At 41.8% G+C, this 24,021-nt stretch overlaps 1 protein-coding gene across 1 annotated transcript; it reads right to left on the bottom strand.

Annotated features, from left to right (window-relative positions):
* Nucleotides 1–1,150: 1,150 nt before the first annotated feature.
* Nucleotides 1,151–22,411, bottom strand: LOC103700942 (inactive glucose-6-phosphate 1-dehydrogenase 4, chloroplastic). Its single transcript, XM_008782841.4, has 12 exons — nucleotides 22,228–22,411; nucleotides 21,244–21,496; nucleotides 10,087–10,349; nucleotides 7,908–8,002; nucleotides 6,285–6,399; nucleotides 5,932–6,137; nucleotides 5,626–5,734; nucleotides 5,481–5,521; nucleotides 3,105–3,225; nucleotides 2,822–3,021; nucleotides 1,693–1,893; nucleotides 1,151–1,606 (listed from the first exon to the last, which is right to left on the bottom strand). The coding sequence occupies exons 1-12, from the start codon at nucleotides 22,309–22,311 to the stop codon at nucleotides 1,369–1,371; spliced, it is 1,926 nt and encodes a 641-aa protein (XP_008781063.2). The 5' UTR covers nucleotides 22,312–22,411; the 3' UTR covers nucleotides 1,151–1,368.
* Between the last annotated feature and the right edge of the window lie 1,610 nt (nucleotides 22,412–24,021).

Here is a 24,021-nt window from a genome sequence, read left to right on the forward strand (position 1 = left end):
TCAAAGCAGACATACCTAACAAATAAACTTTAGGTTAATTCGGGATTAGAGCAGCCAACCATCTAGTCAGATCTGCAAAAGAGATTATCAGCAAATACCGCTGTAGCTTTAAAAATCTTAAAGCACCATTTGATTTCACAAAACCTTTATATGCGTAGTGCTGTGGTGGACTTGGATAGAAGGGCTCAACAGTGAGGAGGCTAATAAAAGCAGACAAATTTAGTTCAATTGTGGATTCCATTGACTCATGTAGGTTACCCCGAAAAACATCCATATTTGCACAAGGAAGATAACCATAAATTAGAGTAAGAATCTTGTTATAAAACTAGACTTTATTAAACATTTCATGTGCACCACTTTAAGCAGTAGGTTGATTGATTTGTTTGTTTTGGAATATACAAAATACTTCAAATTTTCAGTGTTTCTAACATGGATGGGCAAATGCTCCATAGAGGCTGAGCAGGCAGATTATTACTCTTCGCTACCGTTGGCATATTGAGTAAGATCCAGATTTATATAATCTGCATCAGGTGAGATTACTAGCAGTTTATCCAAATTGAATATAACGACGCTCCAAAGCAACTAAATTAACAGATAACAAATTACTGAAAATAAAATGCTTGTTTTAAGGGCTCTAAATGTTTTAAGATGCACTGCTTGTGATAAGTTGCAGATTATTTACTAAAAAAAATTACAGTCTCTGTACTCCAGAAATGCAACTAAGATGCTTCTTTGCAAATTTATACACTATAATCTCTTCTTTATATCCAGGTTTCATATTCCACCTTAGTCCAAAATCAAACTTTTTTCTCCCTTTCGGGTGCCTTAGTGCCATCCATCCACCAACTTCACACCGTCTATAATGGCTTCAATACTGGTGGATGCACTCTTGAGGATGTTTAGCATGAGATCACATTTCAAGTGTAGTGGTTTTTTTGTATACATCAAGGTTTCTCGAACTTGGAACTAAACTGAGGTTTTGCAGTCTTAACGCATGGTCTTAATTTAAGAAGCATAAGAATTTTTACAGATAATTTAGAATTTATTCAATCAGAAGAATGTAATACGTATGGATGTCTAACTGGCATAAATTGTAATCCACATAACATTACTGATGGTGAGGAGAAATACCATATTTTAGTTTCAGACGTTGGAACAAAAACACTGGATTTATGCTATGTTTATTCATAATCTTTTGCCATCAAATTATGTCATTTACATTGCACAAAGAGTGTATTTACATCTTTGGGAGAGACTAATGGTATATTGATCTCCAATTGAAGGAACTCTGCCACGGGAGTAATTTCATTTTGGTAATAGGTTTTCCTCCGAAACACATTCTCCAATACTACAGCAAATATACTAATACTAATCATCAGCCCAGCGAACTCCATGCTTGGCACCAAGATAGTAGGCACCAATAGGCCCTCTACCCCCAAACTCATAGAGCTCAGGTGCTACATTATTTTTATCAATTTCATGAAGAATTGGAGTAAGTATATTCCACGCAGCTGCCAGTTCATCACTCCTAATGAAAAGATGGTTGTCTCCATCAATCACATCCAGAAGGAGGTGTTCATAAGAATCTGGCACTTCAACATTGTACCTACAAAACCCAAATCCATTCCATTATACGTTCATGGATAAGCACATAGAAATTTAAAAATATTGAATAATGCCATTTAGTCATACTTATCCTTGTAAAGCAAGTTTAGTTCTGAAGCATCTAGCTGCAATCCAAGCCCAGGAACCTTGTTGTTGACCTTCATGAGAATGGCTTCATCAGGCTGATCACATAGGATAAGTTCATTTGTGGCAAGGTCAATATTTTGGCCAATGCGTTCACGATAGATATTGCCAGGGACGTGATGAAACTGGATACGTATCTCAACCCTTAAGGCAAATCAGAGAATCATAATTGTTATGAAGGCGATAATAAGATGATGAATATATATAAGCATTAAGCAAAAAATGAGAATTAGTCGGAATGGATTAGCAAAAACTGTAATAAACCATTATATTCTTCTAAAGGAGGATTTAACGAAAAGTTGTGAGATATATAGAGTTGATAAAAAACCAAGGAATATGATGAATTCTGTGTTAGAATGGTGCTACCTTTTTGGCAATATATCCACAAAATGGAAAGTTCCATTAAATATCCGGAGATTAGCAATAAAAATTAATCCAACAAGGTTTTGCAGTTTGCTTCTATGCTCTAAGCAGGTGCATGTGCTTTAGCTTGAAAAAAGTGACTAGAGTATCCTGCTTCCAGGAAATAAGATGGACCATGATTTGCACCCACTACCATGCTTTAGTTTGTCATTACAAGTGATAAAGTTACTAGAGGATCTCGCTTAGTAACTTGCAATCGATAGTGGTTTGCATGAAGATACATAACTTTCTGCTGAGCTGTGTAAGCATGCACAATAATTCATTGCATGACTGCAAGCAAGTATTGATTAGAGTTGCTATTTTAAAAATATATCTTATAACATGCATCAGATCCTCATATACAAATATGAGTGTAGAAGTCCACATAACAAGCATACTAGAAAAGTTGGTCAGCTTTTCCATCTTAACATATAAATGAAGTTTAGCTGCTTTAAATTTCGTTACATGGTGAATCTCCAGGTGCAAAGTAAAAAAGGCGAAAAAGAATTAATGCATGAAGTAGTTGAAGCACAAAACTGAGTTGCCTTTTCCTTTTTCCTAAAACATTTTTCCAAAAATTCATTCATGCATTTTTTATGCCTTTCTGAATGTGACAGAAAACATACACGACATACAGAAATAGTATTGTAAATAGAGTGTCTCATTCTACCTGTGTTTGATGAGTCCCATCCCCGTTTTGATTAAAAATGGCACACCATCCCATCGAGCATTGTCAATGTACAGAGCAGCAGCAAAGAATGTCGGTGTCAGAGAGTTCATGTAACCATTAGCCTTGCCTGCACTAGCTTTATGCTGCCCAAGAACAACATCATCAAGGTCCAATTTCCGAATTGATCTAAGCACCTTGACCTGCATAAGAGTGTATGATCAAGTCAAGAATTGAGATAGTTATCGGCTATCGCAGTAATCACACAGAAAGGGAGGCATATTACCTTCTCATTTCGAATATCTTCCCCATCAAGACTGACAGGAGGTTCCATTGCAAATAAGGCAATTGTCTGGAGGATGTGACTGTGAATTATGTCTCGGATGATCCCATAGCCACCAAAGTATCTATCAAAAAAGATAATGTCGACAATTTGCTACATAAAGATAGGGCAAACAGCAGTAGAATAATGTTTAGATTTATAAAAAAATCCATCAGAGTGAATCCACCATAACTTTGAGCAATAAAATGTTATGACTTTAATACGAAACTGGATCGCATGCAAGTAACATGGTATCATACGGAAATGAAGCTTTATACACACATAATTGTAATTGCCAAAACAGAAGAGTATTGAACAAACGCCATGACAAGATCTTCATGGACTCCAGGAAATATTCATAAGGTCACTTGAACTTAGGGCTGTTAACAAGCCGAGCTGCTCGGGCTCGGCTCGGGCTCGGCTCGGTAAAAGCCCGGCTCGGGCTCGGCTCGTTAGTCAAACGAGCCCGAGCCCGAGCCTAATATGAGGCTCGTTTACATCCGAGCTCGAGCCCGAGCTCGAGCCCGAGCAGCTCACGAGCCCAAACGAGCTTGGGCCTTTGGCTATTTGCTGAATGCTGATTGATTGGTCTCCCATGGCTATGGGCCCACCCGGCCAGCCCACTCTCCAGCCGGACCAGCCCCCACCGTCCATCGACCCAGATCGTGATCACCACCACTCATCACTCATCAGCTCATGCATGCCCTAGTCTCCTCGACTCCTCCTGTGACCCTGTCTCCCTCTCGAGTCTCGGCCGCCTCTCCCAAGTCCCACTCGACAGTCGACTCCCAACTCTCAAGTCCCAGCCCTCCCCCGATTTCGATCCCCCTGCCGGGTTTCCTGCGGGAGATGGAGCGGGGGAGGGGAAGAACGGAGTGCACGGCGGGAGCGGAGCGCCGCAGAGGTTTAGGTTTCCAGCGAAGGAGGACTCTGGGAAACGATCGAGGGTCGGGGGGATGGATCCGTTGAGGTTGTTGTTAGACACGTTGAAGTCGACGAGGGAGTCGATGCTGATGCTGGGCAGGCTCCCGGACAGGCGGTTGCGCTCGAGGAAGAGGCCGGTGAGGTGTGTGAGGTTGTTGATGGAAAAGGGGATCTCGCCGGTAAGGTTGTTGCCGGAGAGGTCCAGGCGGCCGAGGCGGTCCAGCCTAGACGCGGCCGCCGGGATCCCGCCGGAGAACTGGTTGTCGTGAAGGTAGAGGCTCCGGAGGAGGGTGAGATTGCCGAGATCGTCGGGGATGGGGCCGGAGAGGCGGTTGGCGCGGAGGGAGAGGACGCGAAGGGAGGTGAGGCGTCCGAGGGTGCCGGCAGGGATGGGGCCCACCAGGCCGACGCCTGGGAGGCGGAGCGCCACCACCGACGTGTTGCCGGCGTCGCAGGTGACGTCGACCCAGCCGCAGGCGGAGGAGTTGGCGTTCCACTGGATGCGCGGCTCATGGGGGACCCGCGAGATGAAGGCCACCGAGCTCGTACCGAGCCCGAGCCCGAGCCCGAGCTCGGGCTCGTTCAGGAGCTCGTAATTGAAACGAGCTTTACGAGCTCGAGCCCGAGCCTTTGCTTTACCAAGCGAGCCCGAGCCCAATACAGAGCTCGTTACCGAGCCCGAGCCCGAGCCCGAGCTACTGTGAAACGAGCCGAGCCGAGCTTTCCCAGGCTCGGGCTCGGCTCGGCTCGTTAACAGCCCTACTTGAACTAAAGATACAGTACTTATCTAAACTTTTGAGAATTCACGACAGCATTATATCAAGCCTCCATCAATCTGAATTGTTGGTAGTACAGTTATATATGACCCCATCAATCATGAGAAGATAAATTGTACTGAATTCCAAATGAAATGAAAGATATAACAGTAATTTTTTTCAGACAGTTATAACCCAGTCAGTTCCACCATCAGGTAGCAATTACAGTGGCTGAGATTCTGGCTTTCTATACTAATTCATATAATTAGATCTTAATCCAGAAATGGGAGATGTAGTCGTAAGCAGGTACAGTGCCTTGTCTGACACAGTTGAAGAACTATATGATATAAAAACATCAGAGATCAGAGGGCAGTCCAACATCGTGCAGGTCACTTACGTATGCACAGAAACTGAATGTGGAAATTACAATTCATGCCATATTATATACTCTTGTTTCCTTGTATGATACATCATGTTCAATTTTAAAACAAAACAATTATTTCCATTAAAAAGGAATCTATAGTGAAGAGTCTAATGCATTTGAAACTTGGCATGGATGGGCAACCTACCAAAAATAAACAAAATTACATATTTAATATATTCCATCACACATAATGGTTATTTTTTGTTTTTGGTTGCAGATGGTATGATCTATCATTACCTTCCTCGTGTTTCAATTCCACATTCTTCAGAAAAAACAACCTATAGCATGTAAACAAATTATAAACACACATTAGCAAGAGAAACAAAAAGATAATATTAAGTAAGGCCTATGACATAATTTATTAGAAAGGAACAAACCATACCTGCACATTACGTATGTAAGTTCGACTCCACAATGGCTCAAATACCAGATTAGAGAACCTCAAAACAGTAAGATTTTCAATAAGGTCCTTCCCCAAAAGATGATCTATCCTGAAACCCATATTAATGCGAATGAGGTATTACTACATGTTAACAGTACTTCAGCTCAAAGCAGCCAGGTAAATAAAGAAAATATAATAAATGACATGGGATACCATACAGCTTTGATTGCCAAATAAATTAAAAGTAAATCTCATCATACATCTATGCTTATGTATATCTATATATATAGATAAATAAATATGCACCTATAGATTTGCTTCTCTTCAAACTTGGACAGAAGAGACTGTGTCAGCTGGTATGAAGAAAACGCATCAAAGCCAAAGGGCTTCTCGATGATTATTCTGTTCCAGCCTCTTTTTGTTTGGGCACCATCAGCAAGTGAAGATGCAACATCAAGAAGTGCTTCTTGGGGAACTGAAAGGTAAAATATCCTGTTTGCTTCATGGTCACCCTGTGAAACATGAATTATTTGCCATTTGTAGCCATTTCTACAAGAGATCAGTGGCACCTCTAGTAACTCAGAAACTTTTGTACAAAAGGATGAGCAATGACAAATGTGTGGTCACAATGCCCAAGAACATGAGGCCTTAAAACTTGCCTCAATCTGCTTCATCCGGAAGTCCAGTTTTGCCATCCCATCTCTGTTGTTACATCCACCATTTATATGGTATGTTCTACTGAGAAAGGCATCCAATTTGTCCCCACAATTTTCCCTGTACATTTAAATTTTTTATTCTTGGTAAAATCCTCCTAGCTACTTGAGCATGTTAAGTTAAACAATTGAATAAAATAGACATTCCAGTGCACAAGGCTCCCACCAATGCAGCGTTTGGGGAGGGTTAGACATATGCAGCCCTACCCGTGGTAATCGAGTAGGGTCATACCAAATATGGATCAGGTTGGATACAAGATTGACAAAAAATTTGCCAACCTGAATCTAACCTGTTTATTAAATGAGACAAACATCCAGACTTGAACATGACCATTTTATTAAACAAGTAATCTAACCCGATTTACAATGGGTTAAAATAAGTTAATAGGTTAAAGTAAGGTCTGACGAACCGGCCCGTATCGGCTGGTTCGAACCGGTCCGGCCTGTAACTGGTACGCCAGAGCAGTGAAAACCGGTACGGGCCGGTTCTATGCCGGAGATGAAGAGAAGAAGAGAGGGCGCAGGGAAGAGAGGAAGGGAGGAGATCTGTGGCCGCCATCAGAGAGCCACGGAGGAGTGGCAGAGGCCGAGGGGGAGGGGTGGCCTCCGCCGCGCCCCTGCAGGTTCCCCCAGCCCCCCTTGAGCTTCGCCGCCCCTCCGCGGCTCTCAGATGGCAACGACGGGTCTCCTCCCTCCCTCTCTTTCCTGTGCTCTCTCTCCTTTTCTTCTTCTTCTCTAGCTCCGGCGGGGAAGAGTTGGCCGGTTCCAGGATGAACCGGAATCGTACCGGTCCGGTAGGCGACCGATACGCCTACCGGACGTAGTACTGCGAACTTTGGGTTAAACAATGATGCATTGCCACCCTGCCCTCATGTGCAGATAGGTTGTTTCCATGTTTCAAACCCATGACGCCCAAGTCACAATGAAGCAACCTTACCATTTTTTTAGTTAAACAACTGAATACGAAAAAAGAAAACTTGAACGGCCATTGATATGACATTTTATAGGGTTACTTTTCTAATTATGTGAATAGAAAAAATCCCACATAAGTTATCAAAAATTTAACCATGATTAATATCAAATGAGAATTACTCATATGAATAATCAAATTTTATGTATCCCACTATTAAATTTGATATGTAAAAAAAGGCATCCTTGCGCACAGGCTCTTGCCACTCTAGGGTCTAGAGAGGGTCAGATGTACGTAGCTTATCCTTGCATGCAGAAAGGTTACTTCCATTTTTCGAACCCATGATACCCAAGTCAACCTTCTTGCTATGCCAAGGCCTTCCCTCAAGAAAGTTTAAAATTTATGTAAAGAAGTTAGACATGCTCCATGCCCATCTCAGTTGTTCCATGCTGACACTTACAAAACTAAAAATACTCCATGTTGACACTGAAAAAAATAATAAGAAACAAGATATAAAAGATAAATTTTCAAGATATAATACAGAAAACAAAGGTTGCAACTCGCAACTGATAAAATCATCTTGATTAAAAATCATACAAAGTGAGACTATCAGTGCAAAACAAAAGCAATGAATTTATAATGTATCAGGAAAACCATACTGGTGATCGACTCGGCAAGTCAAAGTTGCTGCAATGATGGATCTCAGATCCTCATCAGTCAAATGCTTTCTTGAGTAGCCAAATATACCCACATCCTGCAAACAGGAAGGGAAAGGAGGCATATGAAGAGATGAAAAGGTTTAACTCAAAAGAAAGCTATACAAAGCTGCAGTAATACTAGAATATTGATTTGTTCTCCAGAACTCAACAAAAAGTCACATCAGATATCAGTATGTCAATATAATAATGAAAAATTAATAGCAAGTTGCATGACTAAAATGACCTGCAGTCATAATTGAAGTACAAGTTTCATCAAAATGTGCAAGTTTGTCAGCATCTGCAATCATTACTTTGTTAATTCTGTCTTCTTCTCTTTCCTTAAGAAAACTGGACAACAACCAATCAATTTAGTCCTGTAATCCTATCGTAAATCTATAATGTCAATTTAGTCGGCATCTGCTGTAAGGTAAACTCTCAAAATGATTACTGTAAAATGTTAGTAGAAATATGCTGTATTAAAGTTCTGCAGGTATTAATGATATTATTTCTTATTTTTATATAATGAGGATATGAAAGATAATGTCAAAGCTAATAATGACCATTCTTCTAAATGATTATATGAGATTTTGCTAGTTATTCCCATTTTACCTCTTACTTGACGTTTTCATGCTAAACTTTTATGCCTAATGATCTATTTTACAATAAGAAAAGACTATGTCGGCTACAGCTATAGCCCCTGATGATGCGAAGATATATAAAATAGATTTGCAGTCAATCTATAGAATGAGTATAGCTTCATTATGTTCTCAGTGGTTCTGACTTTCCATGCCACAATTCAAGGGTTCTTTGTGCCTGGAGTTGGCATCAGTGCCTCTCCCAAGTAGAAGAAAGAAGAACAGGTTAGGAAGTTGGGTAATAAGGAGGGTAAATGCAGAGATCTGAATCTTAATGTAGTGGCAAAAGTAGGTAAGTCGTTACAGCATAAACTCAGTGGAGCATAGGAGTAAAATGTGTTGCTGAGTGCACAATACAACAATCCTATCCATGTTGGCCAGCAAACTAGATGACTGCACTAATAATGATTAACTCATGGTACAATGATTAAGCTAGCACCGGAATGCAAGAAATATCATGAGGCCTAAGTAAGAAGAGGGAATAAGAATTATTTGGAAAGGCCAAAAGAAGAGACTAAACCTCAAAAACATGAATCAAATTTTCAAGAGCATACACTAAATCAATTAGTAAAGTAGCTTAATGCTTTGTAATAAGATATGAAGCTCGATCCAGAGAAAACCAGAGCTTTAACCTAAGAAACTAAAGGTGATTAACTACTTTTGTATAATTTCAACTGAGGCTTAAAGCCTACAGTTTTCTGTTTTAATAGATGTCATGCAGTTGATCAATTGTCAGCAAGCCCTGCCTCAGGCCTGTAAAACCTCTGTTTTTACAAGAAGAACCTGCAATAAGCTCTGATGTTAGGAATCTTGGTTTGCTCCACAATGAATAGAGGATGAATTTTCCATATAAAGATGATTTATCAGGAGTAACAGATACTATGTTCGGAGCAGAATCATTGGCACTTCAGATTTATTATAACAGAACAGAGGAAGTCAAACTTTTAGATTAAAATGGTTACTACAATTTCTTTATGAAGGCCAGGTATGCTCCCTGGTCTTCTTAATGGTGCATATAGAAACTTATTCATGCATAACTGCTGATATCCAGTATATGTAAGTTGTAACTACCTTTCCTGCAATTACGAAGGACATCATCAGACATGATACATTTGTCATATACTCAACCAAAAATGCCCTGCAGCTTAACCTCAATTGCATTAGTACTTAATTCTATTGCTTAAATATCATTCATTTCTGAATTATTGATAAGGAAGGAAAATGTCATGTGAATATTCTGGAAATTCTGGACTGTCTTATTATATGTATTGATTAGCACTTAGAGTGAGATTATAAGCAGGCTTCTGTTTAAGTCTTGTCAATTGCAAGGGGAAGGACTTTATGCTAAAGCAAAATTTAAGATCAGTTGGACAAGATAAACTTAGACAATGTCCAAACAACAAAATATACTCTAAATTTTAAAAGAAATCTGAGCGGAAAGTGTCAGTTCAGAAGACATTAAGAAGTAATTCCAATGCTGACATTAAGTTAGAAATAAGTTATACCTCAGGAAGAAAGCCACTATAATACAGAGCAAATAATGCTGGAAAGACCTTGTTTCTGGCAAGTTCACCAGTAGCTCCTACAACAGCAATACAAAGAGAGGGTACTCTACCACCTAGATGGTCATAAGAAAAGGAATTCGTCTCTATCACAGACGAGGAAGATCCTTTGGGATAATCAAGATCTTTATCTATAACAGGTTGATCGTTAGAGGATGGACATTCTGTGGTTTGAGATTTTGATGGTGATGTTTCCTCGATTAAATCTGCATATTACAAAGAGACCATTTTAGAAAACACTGAGCGAGAGGAGCATAGTATGTCATTGACAAAGAAATACAGCCAAATATTTCCAATAGTTACATCAAAACTATAAAATACAAGAGCTTCCGTATCCAAGCATTAAAAAAAATATACAATTAAGATGCCAAGAATCAATATGAGCAACCCATAGAAATAACAACCAAAACATGAATTGAAGGCTACATAATATGAAGTTTGTTGTCATCCACATGACATGGAAAGTTTAGACATGCAAATATAGTCAATAATATTCTCTCGAAACTCAAACACATGGATTTTTTGGTCACTATTTTGTGCATGTTGCAAAAATTAAAGCATTGACCTATTTCCATAAAACATGCCTCATTCCACCATTTGTTCCAATGAACAGCAAGGTTAGCCGAACCGATACTAGGATCCATGCCCGCCGGCTACCAGTTCGGTATGGTACTAGTTCGGTATGAGGTGAATCGGGCGGTTCACCTCAGTTCAATAAACCGTGATTCAAGCCTTTTAAAGAGATGGAGGGCCCTAAACCGATTCGTACCGGTTCCACTCTGAACCGCCCAGGCAGTTCAAGGTTGTTTAGGAAAGATTTCCAAATTTAAGGTTGAACCGACCCGATTCCCCACTAGTTTGGTTCGGTACGGGATAAACCAGGCAGTTCAGCATACCTCGATGAACAGCCTTGCATCATTATAAGAATTTTTGTAATTCTTCTAAACATCTTAAACAAGCAATTCTTCAGCCAAGTGATTAAGAGGTTCACCTAACCTTGATGTTAAAAACCACACCCATCACCATCCCCACCTCTATCCCCCGACCTTTCTTCTCTCTTTGCTCCTTTTAAAGGACGTTTCTTATCTTTGCTGCAAATGACCACACAAACTTAACTATATCTAGGGATGCAACTTGGGTTGGGTTCAACCCGAACCCACCTGCCCAACCCGCTCATTTGGGTAGGGTTAGGTTGAGCTTTTCATAGACTTGGGCTCAGAAATCCCAACCATGCCTCAAGTAGGATTGGGTTAGAGTTGACTTTCAACATACCCAAATCCGATCCTAACACGACCTAACCCAATAAATAAATAAATAGATAAATAAATAATATTTATATTTTGACGCAGGACGGATGTAAAAGATGGAAGGCAGCGTGAAAGAGGAGAAGAAGAGGGGAAGAAGAAGAAAGAGGAGAGGAGGAGGAAGAAGAAGAAGGCTAATTTTCTGGAATTCATTCATTAAAAATTAAGCAAATGCATGCCCTATATATATAGGGCCACCAAATAACAAATAAGTCCCTATGAAGAAAACAATTCGAAAGAGGCCCTCAAAAGACAATATGCAAACTAATCCTACCCACATAAAATAAATAATAAAAATGACATCAATCAATCCAGCCACAACGAAAGTGGCTGGACCGTCTTCCTGCGACAACCATGATCCTGCAAAATAATCAGTCCAGTACTCGTGTCCGCACCAACTCCCCCCGGGTAAGAAGAAGTCGACCCCGACGAATGACTCTGGTAGTACTCCAAAAGATCTGGGTCAATACGCTGTAACTCCGCACGAGTAATCCATGTAGTATCAGACTCCGGGCGTCCTCGCCAACGAACCAGGAAACGCTGAACACCCCCATCTCTGGTAGAAACAGTCTGCTCATCTAAAATGGCATCAATATGTTCTTTTTGTGCTGGTGGTAAAGCTAGATTGGACGGAGATGGTATGGAATCAAGAATAGGAGTATCATCAAGCTCAAGTGAAGGCTGAGCGAAAGGATCAGTAGGAATAGAAAGGGGGCCCTTGTAAGCAACCAAATCCTCAATATTAAAAGTGGAGCTAATACCAAAATCAGAGGGAAGATCAAGAACGTAAGCATTAGTACCCACTCGTTGCAATACCCGAAAGGGCCCAGCACTACGAGCCTGCAGTTTCTTGACGGTTCCAGATGGAAACCGCTCAGGCCGAATACGTATCATAACATAATCCCCAGTTTGAAATTGTTTATCTCGCTTATGAGAATCAGCCTGTAGCTTATATTGAGCATTACTCATATGAATGCGCTTGCTAATTTCCTGATGCAGATTATGAATGTGTTGTGCAAATGCATGTGCAGACTCAGAAATGCGAATATGGGGAGACATAGGTAGGAGATCTACAGGTTTGCGAGCTTTATAACCATGGACCACTTCAAATGGACTCATCCCGATAGACCTATTGACCGACGAATTATATGCAAATTGGGCGACAGGCAGAATAGAATCCCAGTTACGATTGTGATCCCCTACTAGACTTCGCAGAAGGTTACCTAGACTTCGGTTGACGACTTCGGTTTGACCATCGGTTTGAGGATGATAAGCAGTAGAAAATTTAAGTTTGGTGCCAACCAGATGCCACAAGGTTTTCCAAAAATAGCTCATGAAGCGGACATCCCTATCGGATACAATAGTTTTCGGTAGACCGTATAACTTAACAATCTCATCAAAAAATATCTTGGCTACTCGAGAGGCATCAGAAGTCTTGGAACAAGAGAGGAAGTGGGCCATTTTAGAAAAACGATCCACAACCACAAAAATGGAATCATGTTTCCGAAACGTGCGAGGAAGGCCGAGCACGAAGTCGATACTAAGGTCAAGCCAAGGGCGATCTGGGACAGGTAACGGAGTGTAGAGGCCAGTATTTTGTTTTTTGTGCTTAGCTAGTTGACACGTGCGACACTGTCCCACAATTTTAGCAACATCCCGTTTCAAACTTGGCCAAAAAAACTGACGTTCAACTTCTTCTATGGTCTTATCACGGCCAAAATGTCCAGCGAGACCGCTAGCATGTACTTTCCATATCAAGAAATCCCGCACGGAAGTTCGCGGAATGCAGAGCTTGGAAGCTTTGAACAAGTACCCGTCTTGAAGATAAACACCATCAATCAAAGGTCCTTGTCCATCAGCGAGGGCATTATAGAGTTGGCCAAAATCTGGGCAAGACAAGTAATCGAGCTTAAGTCTGTCAAAACCGGTGATGGAAACAGACATGGCGGACAACAGAGTTACTCGACGACTTAACGCATCAGCAGCTTTGTTCGCGGCACCTGACATATGCTTAAGGACAAAAGTGTAATCCTGGAGGAATTGAACCCACTTGGCGTGTCGATGATTAAGTTTTTTCTGGGAATTAAGAAAACGAAGTGCTTCATGGTCAGAATAGAGAACAAATTCATTAGGAAGGAGATAATGTCGCCAATACCGTAGGGCCTGGACTATGGCATAAAATTCTTTGTCATATGTGGAATATCTTTGTCTAGCCTCGTTCAGCTTTTCACTAAAATAGGCGATAGGATGACGTTCTTGACTAAGCACACCACCTATTCCTAAGCCAGATGCATCACATTCCACCTCAAAAACTTTGCTAAAATCAGGGAGCCGCATAACTGGCGCCTCCGTCATTCTTTTCTTTATGGCACTAAATGCGTTAGCAGCTGCGCGTGTCCACTGAAAATCACCTCGTTTAAGGCAATCTGTGATAGGTGACATAAGTGTACTGAAGCCCTTTATGAAACGACGGTAAAATGTGGCAAGGCCGTGAAAACTACGGATGTCAGTAATATTCTTAGGTTCAGGCCATTCAACAATTGCAGTGATTTTCGCAGGGTCAGCAGATAAACCCTCAAAGGAGACTATATACCCTAAGAAGTTGACGTGAGTAGTGAAAAATGAACACTTCTTAAGGTTAGCATAGAGGCTCTCGTTGCGTAAAGTCGTACAAACTTGCCTTAAATGACCTAAATGTTGCTCCTTAGATTGGCTATAAATAAGGATATCGTCAAAGTACACGACTAAAAATTTGCCCATGAAAGGCCGGAGTACTTGAGTCATCACTCGCATAAATGTACTAGGAGCGTTTGAGAGGCCAAAAGGCATTACCAGCCATTCATAGAGGCCATCTTTTGTCTTAAATGCTGTCTTCCATTCATCTCCTGGACGAATCCGGATTTGATGGTAGCCACTTTTTAAGTCAATCTTGGAGAAAATCGTGGCACCTGCCATCATATCCAACATATCATCGAGCCGGGGAATAGAAAAACGGTACTTGACCGTGATTCTATTAATAGCCCGGCTGTCTACACACATTCTCCAAGTTCCATCTTTTTTTGGAGTAAGGAGGGCAGGTACGGCACAAGGACTTAGACTCTCCCGAATAAATTCCTTTTGTAGAAGCTCGCTAATTTGCCTTAGGAGCTCTGCATGATCAGAAGGGTCCATCCGATAATGGGGCAAGTTAGGAAGGGTAGCTCCCGGGACTAGATCAATGGCGTGCTGAATATCACGCAAAGGGGGTAAATGATCCGGGAGATCCTCAGAAAAAACTTCTTTGAACTCCTCGAGGATAGCGAGGGATTCAGCCGATAATGTGCTTTTAAGATGTGGCTGAAGTTTTTTAACTAGCAGGGCAAACACCGGAGAGTCCTTAAAGACGTTCCTCTCAAATTCCGTGGGATTAAGGATATGCAGTTCCTTCCCCTTTGATTTACTCTTGTTCGTACTCTTATCTAGCGTTTTGGGCCGTAAAGGATTAAGCTTAATCTTTTTACCCTGGAATACAAAAGAGCAAGAGTTAGTTCGACCGTAGATGGTGACATCGAGATCGAACAACCAAGGTCTACCTAATATCAGATGACCTACGTCCATTGGGAGTACGTCACACCAGACAGTGTCTGTATAAGAAAAGATTTGAATAGGTACAAGACACCGTTCCTCAATGTGAATGGACGACGTGTCGATCCAGGAAACCTTATATGGTTGAGGTTGGGACACAGGAGTCAGACCCAAGCGGGCGACAATGCTGGAAGATATCGCATTAATGCAGCTCCCACTATCAATGATAACTTTACAATCTTTTTCTCCACATTTAATGTAAGTGTGGAAAATTGAGGTTCGTCTCCAGTCATCAGTCTCCTTAGACTGTGTAATTGCACACCTTACTACATTCATAGTGGATCGGTCAGGTTCGTGGGCAATTATCTGGGGAGTAGGTCGGATACAACCTAAAGTGTGTGATTCTTCCTCGGGTTCGTCTTCGACATCTTGAATATCATCTAAATTAGGCTCATAAATTTGTTCCTCCAAATTATCTATGTCATCCTTCTGTTCATGTGCATCAATAACAAGGGTCTGATTTGCACATTGGGAGGCAACATGACCAAACCCTTGGCATTTAAAGCACTGAATTCTTGAGCTTGTTTTTGGAGGTTCACCTAAAATTCCTTTGCCTTTAATATCTCGGTTTTGGATAGGTGGAGAAGAAAAGGGTTTAGGTGGGACAGAACCGACTGGGGGTCTGGGTCCAGATGGTTGGGCACTAGTGGGAACACGCCTGGTGTCAGGGCGCCTAGCAAACATAGATTTGGAGAATTGTTCGTAGTTTTGCACAAATGTATATGCTTGATCTAAGGTAGCCACTTCACGAAGGACAAGTTCTTTCCTAAGCTCATCATTTAGGCCTCGTCGAAACCGGCTCAAGATCATACGTTCATCTTCAGCTATATTACTTCGCATCATAAATTCATCAAATTGGGCGATGTAATCAGTAGCTGTGCGGCTACCTTGTCGTAAATTGTTCCATCGATCTAGGAGGTCAGCTTGATAACTTAGTGGAAGGTATTTTTCTTTCAATTTTTCTTTCATTTCTACCCAATCTGTAATAGCAGGCTGATGTCTCCTGGCTAACAGTTGTTCGGTATTTTGCCAAAACAACTTAGCTCGACCAAGGAGTTTCATTCTAGCGAATCGGACCCTTTTTTCCTCCGACAGATTGTACCACTCAAAGAAGTGGTCTATTTCGTGTAGCCAATCGGAGAAGACCTTTGGATCAAGACGACCATCAAAAGTGGGGGCTTCAATCCTAATGCCTCGCATTATATCTTCATCAGGGTCACGAGGTTCTCTGGGTTCTACGGTATGTCGGTGACCTTTATCAACATGAGGAATGGACCAGGTCCTCTAGGGCGAGGGAAGGCATAATGGTGACCTGAAACAGACCTATTATCAAAGTTGTCCTGCCGAACCGAGCCTTGTTGTTCTAGGATTTGTTCTAAGGTGTCGTCCTCATCAAGACCCGGTAAATGGGGAGTACTATCTCTTTGGGATTCAATAACCCTTTGAAGTGAAGCCTCAATTGAATCGAGTCGGGCATTAACCTGGGTAGATATTGTGGTTAAGTCATGAATTTGGGCATTGTTTGCTTGGACTTGGGCATTGGTATTTTGGACTTGAGTATTAGTTTTTTGAACTTGGGCATTAGTGTTGTGGATAGCTTTTAGTAGGGTTTCAATTTTGGAATCCATGTCTAGGTGGGACTCAGGATGAGATGCGACACGACCACTACGTAGATGCATAAAATGAATGACAAAATGTATGAGCCGACCAACTATAAAAGGTTCCTAAGTAGACCTAATGCATGAAATGAATTCAAAATTGCAAAGTAGATGCTCAATATAAACTAAAACTACTCCCTAGCAAATAGTTATTGCAAACTGAAAATTAATATAAGACGCAGGCCAACAAGTAGCTGCAAACAAGTAGTACCAAGTTCTCGGACTATGCAAGGTGTCACGGAGCCACATATGTCTCCTCGATTTGATCTAGCTCCACAGTTAATATTAAAGAAATGTGACTACTAGGGTTTCTGGTTGTCTTGTGGATAGGGGTGCAAATGGGTCGGATCGGGTCGGGTCCTAGGTGACCCCGATCCGACCCGATTTTTTGTTCGGATCCCAATTTTGGACCCGGACCCGACCCGGTTGAAGATCGGGTTGGGTCGGGTCGGGTCCGAGTCGGGTTCGGGTCGGGTCCGGGTCTGATTCGGGTCGGGTCCGGGTCCGATCGGGTCCAATTTTTTTGTGCTTTTGGGAAAAAATTTGGACAAATCTAATTTGGTCATACCATAATTATGAGGTGCTGGGTGACCCATGACTTGAAAGACTTTGCAATTGAGCTCCAGTCAGAACAGATGACCCATGACTCACTAACTAAGTCGGTCTACAAGCCAAATTTCATATCACACTATTTTTTATCTATATGACTGATTGGACGGAACTCGGTGTCTCCCAGCTCCCCTCTCACGAGGACAAAAAAAAATCCCAGACCTTCTTCCAAAATCCAATTCCATTACAGAAAACTGGCACATGACCCATATTCAGTTGCAGTGTTCCCTCACTTTCTCCCTTCAAAAGTTAAAAGAAACAAAAACCAAAAAACAGAAGGAAAAAAAAAAAGGCAGCTACACACCAGAGGTCTCAACAGTGTAATAGATCGAGAGAGAATCCCGAAGGGCCGACGTTCCTTTGGATTCTGTGAACCTATGCTTGTTGCTAACTTGCTATCCTCCCACACTGACCAACAGTACCACAACCCACGCCAAAAAAAAAAAGAAAAAGAAAAAGAAAAAAAAACTTTCTTTTGCTTTTCCTCTCTCTCTCTCTCTTCGGGTCCATTCGGGTCGGGTCGGGTCCGTTTGGTAAACCCAGACCCGACCCAGAAAATGATTCGGGTCCAATTTTAGGACCCGACCCGGACCCGCGGGTCCTAAAATTCGGGTCGGGTCGGGCCTACGCGGGTCGGGTCGGGTCGGGTCATGGGTCGACCCGACCCATTTGCAGCCTTACTTGTGGATGTATGTGGTTGCATGTGTTGGAATATGTGGAACTAATCACCAAGCACAAAATTTGATAATTAATGCCAACTTAAATGAACAAATTTAACCTGCGGGGAGGGGAAACAGAGTTGACCCAAACCGGATAGAGGCCTGTGCTTGCAGAAGATGTTCAAGCTGAGATGATGCTGGGAAGATGGTCACGGCGTTGCAGGGTCCGGTGGAGGTGGTCGGAGCAACTGATGGCAGGGACGGTTGGAGCGGTCTGCGGTGATGGCTGTCAGAGCTGACAGTGGTGGTGCAGCAGTCGACGGCGACGACGGCAACGCGGCGGCGCGGCGGTGAGAGCAACCCGGCGGCGCGGCGGTGCGGCAGCAACTAGCAGCAGCAAGCGGCGGTACGGAAAAGGCGTGAGCGGCGCGCGGCGCGGTGGTGCAAGCAGCGGAGATGGCAGCGGCGGTGGGACAAGGGCGGTGGCGCAGAGAGCAGTGGAAGGCCGCGGGAAATGTTGGTGGTGGGACGGCGTGGGAGCTGGCGTGGGGCGGCGGGAGGCGGTGATCGGAGACGAAGAAGAGGATCGGGAGAATAAAGAAGAAGAGGAAAGGAGAAATGAACACCGCGGCACGTGCGTGACTTACGCGTCACGTGCAGCGCTTTTTTTTTTTTTTTGATAACCCAAATGGACTCGAGTTATCGGATTAACAGACCCAACCCGTTAAGATAGTCCGATCCGCAATATTGAAATATTGAATTTTGATTTTTTTTTTTTTGAATTGAATCGGGCTAATGGGTGATGGGTTAACGGGTCTAGATCTTACCCGCACTGTAGATCATCTTCAACCTTCAACCGTCCGTTCGCTTCCGCCGGATCTCGCCTGATTTTGCGGCGGTGGGTGTGGGGAGGCGTTGCACCGACGGAGGAGAGTGCTGGGGCGGCGTCTCGTGAGGAGGTGGCGTCCTTCTCCGAGCTTCGGCCACGGGCGGTGGCCGTAGGGTGCGGCCGAAACTTCCAAGGCAACGCAGTGGCTTCCAATGGTGAATCGGCGGCGCTGCAAGGTGAAGGCGGTGGTTGGCGCATGCGTAGCGGCGGCCGGAAGGGAAAACGGCGAGGGGGGGGCTTATTTGCCTCTCGGTCCACTGTGGGGGTAGCCAGCAACGGGGTCTTCCCCTTCTGTGCAGGAACCGAGAGGGAGGGAAAAAGGAAAGGAGACGGAGGCAGTGGTGATGGGGGACGAAGGCGACGACGGAGTATGGTGAAGAGGGCCGGTGGAGTGGCGACGGGTGGGAAGCGACCGACGGGAGGGTTTTGCCCTTTTTTTCCTCACGGGAGATGAAATGAGGGAGAGGGAAGAAAACAAAGAAGAAAGGGAACGCCCCTTCTTCTTCGAACTACGTGCCGTGCAGCGATCCTCCGTGCGTTCCGGCGTTTGCGGTGCAGCTACTCCAGCAAAATGCAGATGAGGGAAAGGCCGAAAAGGAATCGGCGGGGGTCCGTCCATAAACTGGATCCCTTGACTTCAGCAACAGAGGTAAAGTCAGCCCTGCTCTGATACCAAAGCTGACGCAGGACGGATGTAAAAGATGGAAGGCAGCGTGAAAGAGGAGAAGAAGAGGGGAAGAAGAAGAACGAGGAGAGGAAGAGGAAGAAGAAGAAGGCTAATTTTCTGGAATTCATTCATTAAAAATTAAGCAAATGCATGCCCTATATATATAGGGCCACCAAATAACAAATAAGTCCCTATGAAGAAAACAATTCGAAAGAGGCCCTCAAAAGACAATATGCAAACTAATCCTACCCACATAAAATAAATAATAAAAATGACATCAATCAATCTAGCCACAACGAAAGTGGCTGGACCGTCTTCCTGCGACAACCATGATCCTGCAAAATAATCAGTCCAGTACTCGTGTCCGCACCATATTTCATATAGATTACTTATATATTTGATAATTATGTTTTTAATCTTATAAAATTATATGTAAGTATACCATTACAAATTATGAATGACTGAGGCCTCATTTCGACAAATATTAATTCAATAAAAATGTTCCAAACACTTCCCCTATCTTAAAATTCCTACTTAACCCAATTGAACCTAATTAACATAGCATAACTTAACTAACGCAACCCAACCCGAATTTAGATTATAATGGGATTGGGTTGGGTAGGGTTAAAGAAATCCCAACCTGAGGCTGGGTTGGTTAGGTTAGGGTTGAGCAATATAGAGGTTAGGCTGTGCTAGAGTTTGCCCTCAGCCCGACCCAACCTGCCAGAGTTGCAACCCTAACAGTTTCTACGTCAATGCCAAACAGCAAATAAAGTTTCAGAAAGACCCAAAAGTCTGTCATTCAGGGAAGACGTAAAGAGATGAAAGTTCAAGAGATTCATCTGTGAAATTGCATTAGTTTCCACATCCCAGTTTCAGAAGTTTAGCAAAGGATCTGAATCAACTATTTGACTGAGGCCATGACCTTGCCTGATGGAAATGAATGGCAAAGAAGGATTCTTTGCACCAACTGCCAACTTTAGACAACTGTTTTAAGTGTCCTTGCAATTATCGATCCTCAAAACTCAGACATACAGGCATCCCAAACTAATCGGACAAAAGCATCGTTTACGCTTTACATCATTGCATTGGAATGTTATTAAAATGATGTGCTTAACTTTTCCTACCATTATTAAGCTACAGCATTAAGATTATTATCTAAAAAGTTGGAGTCCACATTCATAAGTGACTGTTCTTGCAATGAGCCATCTTTCTCTGTTAGGTTTTGTGCAACAGTTTCTATTAATTAAAGTTGGAGTTCCCATAAGACCACATACCAGGAACAAAATACTATAAGAGCTTTCTCAACCTTCATGTTACTTTGTAGGCATGAACAACTATGGAGCATAATTCCCTAAATATATGATAATAACTGTTTCAACTTCTGCATGACCTGAATGATTATGTTAACAAGAAGAATTCAAAGGTATACTAACATTTTTAATTAAAAAATTCATGGCTCAGATACGTATAACAACTCAAATGTTAATTTTGATCAAAAAATGATCAAAGGTCACATTTTTCTTCTGATAGAAGATTACTATTATGTGACTAAATATTCTTCAAGGGTTGCAGCAAATTTGCAAAATTATTGTAATCAGCTAAAAGAAGATTTTAATAAATCAAATGAGATGAAATGAATTAGCACGCCAAAATATTTAGCTGTTCATGATTTCTTAGCATTACTGACCATGCAGCAGCTCCACATTCTCAATAGGTTTCCTTTCAGATGATGACGATGACTCAATTTCCAGTTCATCTTTTCCATAAACTTCAAGTTTCTTGATCCTCATTGCCCGTCCATGTCTCTTAATGTTGTTTTGATGCCTTGGCTTTCGAGAAATCCAAAATTTAAGCCCACAAACTCGCGGGTTGAAATTTACAGCAGAGCCATAGAGCATGCAATGGCGATCACTTGCTGAAGCAAGGCATTTTGAAGCAACCTACATAAAACCATGAGTACAAATGCCTAGATTAATCCAAAGAAATATTGATAGATGGATGGATAGATAGATAGATATCCAGCCTCTGTACATAATTGCATCAACATAAAAGCCGCATAGCAAATAGCTAACTTTTCCCTTAAGTACTAGCATGCAGATACATATTTTCAACCTAAGGGCAAATCTGACGGACCCAAAGACCCTTAATTATGGGAAATTATATTAAACAAGAACTCATTAGTTATTGCTATACATTTCATGCTTCATTTTTCAGTTGGTAGGTAAGATTGCGTTAATTTGACACCGAATTATCAGCAACTCCGATTATGTTCACCGCAAAAATTCGGCGAGTGTTTGCTAGGCAAGTTGTTGTACATTGTCACTCCACTAGACACAAAAAAATGTATTTGTTGACACCGGAAGGCCAATAACCCCGATTTCAATCCCACAGTTCTGGCGGCGGTTCCGGCATCATCATATCCACGCCCTCATTCAACACTGAGATATATAATCCAAACACTCTACAATAATACACTCTCAAACTCCATAGACGATTGAACAAAAAAAAAAATCAATAAACGATTTTTTTTATTTTTTGATGAAAAAGAAGAATATTTCACGAAGACTATCAAAGTGATAAACAAGGGAACAGTTTAAGAAAGATTTTTAAAAAAAAGAGAGATCAAGAAGAAAAGCTCGCAAAGAAAGAAGCCGGCGGCGGACAAGCTCACCCGGAGGCGGCCGGCAGCAGTTGGGAGCGGGGAAGGCCGCACAACTCGGGTGGGTGCGGCCGCGGCGGACGGCAGCGATGCCATCTCTCGAGTCGGATTCGGGATTCCTCGCCTCGTCCGGAGACGGAGACCACAGCCCGCTGTCGGGGTTTCCGCAAACGGTCCAGTCGCAGATTTTTTTCTGGGTGATTCGACGGTCGTGATCAGGAGATTGGCGACCCCGGGAGAAACCGTGGGCGTCGGCGAGATTGGAGGTTTGGGTGCCCGCAGATCCGACGTGCCTTCGGGCGTTTCGTGGAATTTGTGACCTTCTGATCCAAGTACGCCCCGGGAGCCCACCAACTCGTAACGAGGATGGGGATCACGGCCGATGGACGGCTGGTATTCGAGTGGGTCCAGAGAATAGGTGGCCCCAGGTGGGAACGAGTAATGAAGGGCAGGTAGGATATAGCAAAGTTCCAGCCTAGAACACGGGTGTATTCTGGCCTTCATGCCCATTTACCATTTGATCACCCACCACACAAATCTCAAAGCAATCAGAATGATTTACCTAAAATTGCTAGCAATAGTAAATATTTGCTATTTCTATGCATGTTTATTCCATTTTTTAAAAAAGAAAAATATTTAAGTGTTGAAATGATTTCAAAATATTATTGACCTTCCAAAGTTTTCTAATAATATTTCTCTTATTTAGAAAGATAGAATAAACATTGAAACAACTTTTTAAAGGGTCAATTTGAAATTATAATTTTCCAAATTTTAACCTGAGAATAGGTTAGATTGGTAAACAAGTTATAAATTAATAAAGATGTTATAGAATCAAGTTTCATGCTCACAATCCAATGAAGTTTGGAATTTGCTGACTACACATGCCACCTTCTCACTTGTAGATGTTTTATGTTAAACATCATTTTTCCATTTCGTGTTAAGACTTTTCTTATAGATTCTTGTAGCAAATTTTTCTAAGTATGCGAATCATTTGTAATTTAGGAAATCATTGTAAGCTCCTTTAGGTTAAGTATAATGAGCAATGCTGGTATAACTAAGATATCTTGCTTGAAAAATTAGAATATAGATGTGGTAATTTTATGTTATATTTTTTTATTTCTTATCACAGTAAATATTGCAATATATGAGTATAATAAAAAACCATTATAGTTACTAAAGTGGATTTTAATTACTAAATTACGTTTGAAATTTTTTAGAGAATGGAGTATCCATAATTATCTCCACAATGTAAAAATCATGAGCGCAAATCATTTATTATATATCTGCAAAAAACACAAATCACACCCATCTATCTAAAAAATACAGTGCCATTTAAGTTGTGTGCAATTTTTCACTTACACACATCTATAAAACATTCTGTAAGGGCTTGAAGTGACCCCTAAAAAATAATGAGGAAAAGAAAAAGATATAAGAAAGGCAAAAACAGCAAGAAAACAAAAGCAAAAGAAACATCACCATAAATATCAATTTCTAGAAAACTCTTCCTCTTCCTTTCTCTCTCCGTGGGACTGATTTATTGTGCAATCTCTAAACTTTTTTTCAAAGCTAGCCATCATTGTTTTTTTTCTATGGTTCTCTTTAATATCCTATGTTGATCTCACTCCTTACAACCTGGGAAAACCTGATTTTTTAAGGAAAAAAGAAAATATCATTTATATGTCTTCTGCTTTTTGACAAGTTAAAGGTGAGCATTTTAGTCGTTCCTCTCAAATTTTTTTGCATGTATCGTTTCTGATTAGATTTATTAGATATGGTCACCTTGATCTCTTAGTAGTTTTGCATATA

The sequence above is a fragment of the Phoenix dactylifera genome, chromosome 3 (assembly GCF_009389715.1).
Source record: "Phoenix dactylifera cultivar Barhee BC4 chromosome 3, palm_55x_up_171113_PBpolish2nd_filt_p, whole genome shotgun sequence".
NCBI classification, from domain to species: Eukaryota; Viridiplantae; Streptophyta; class Magnoliopsida; order Arecales; family Arecaceae; genus Phoenix; species Phoenix dactylifera.

Bases quoted from the DNA above. Each gene is read 5' to 3' on its own strand.
- LOC103700942 (XM_008782841.4), bottom strand. From the start codon at position 22,311: ATGGCATCGCTGCCGTCCGCCGCGGCCGCACCCACCCGAGTTGTGCGG. The intron at 6,400-7,907 runs GTATGGTTTTCC...TTAAATGTACAG, and splicing joins ACTTGCCGAGTCGATCACCA to GGAAAATTGTGGGGACAAAT. The intron at 5,522-5,625 runs GTATGGTTTGTT...TACATGCTATAG, and splicing joins CTTACATACGTAATGTGCAG to GTTGTTTTTTCTGAAGAATG.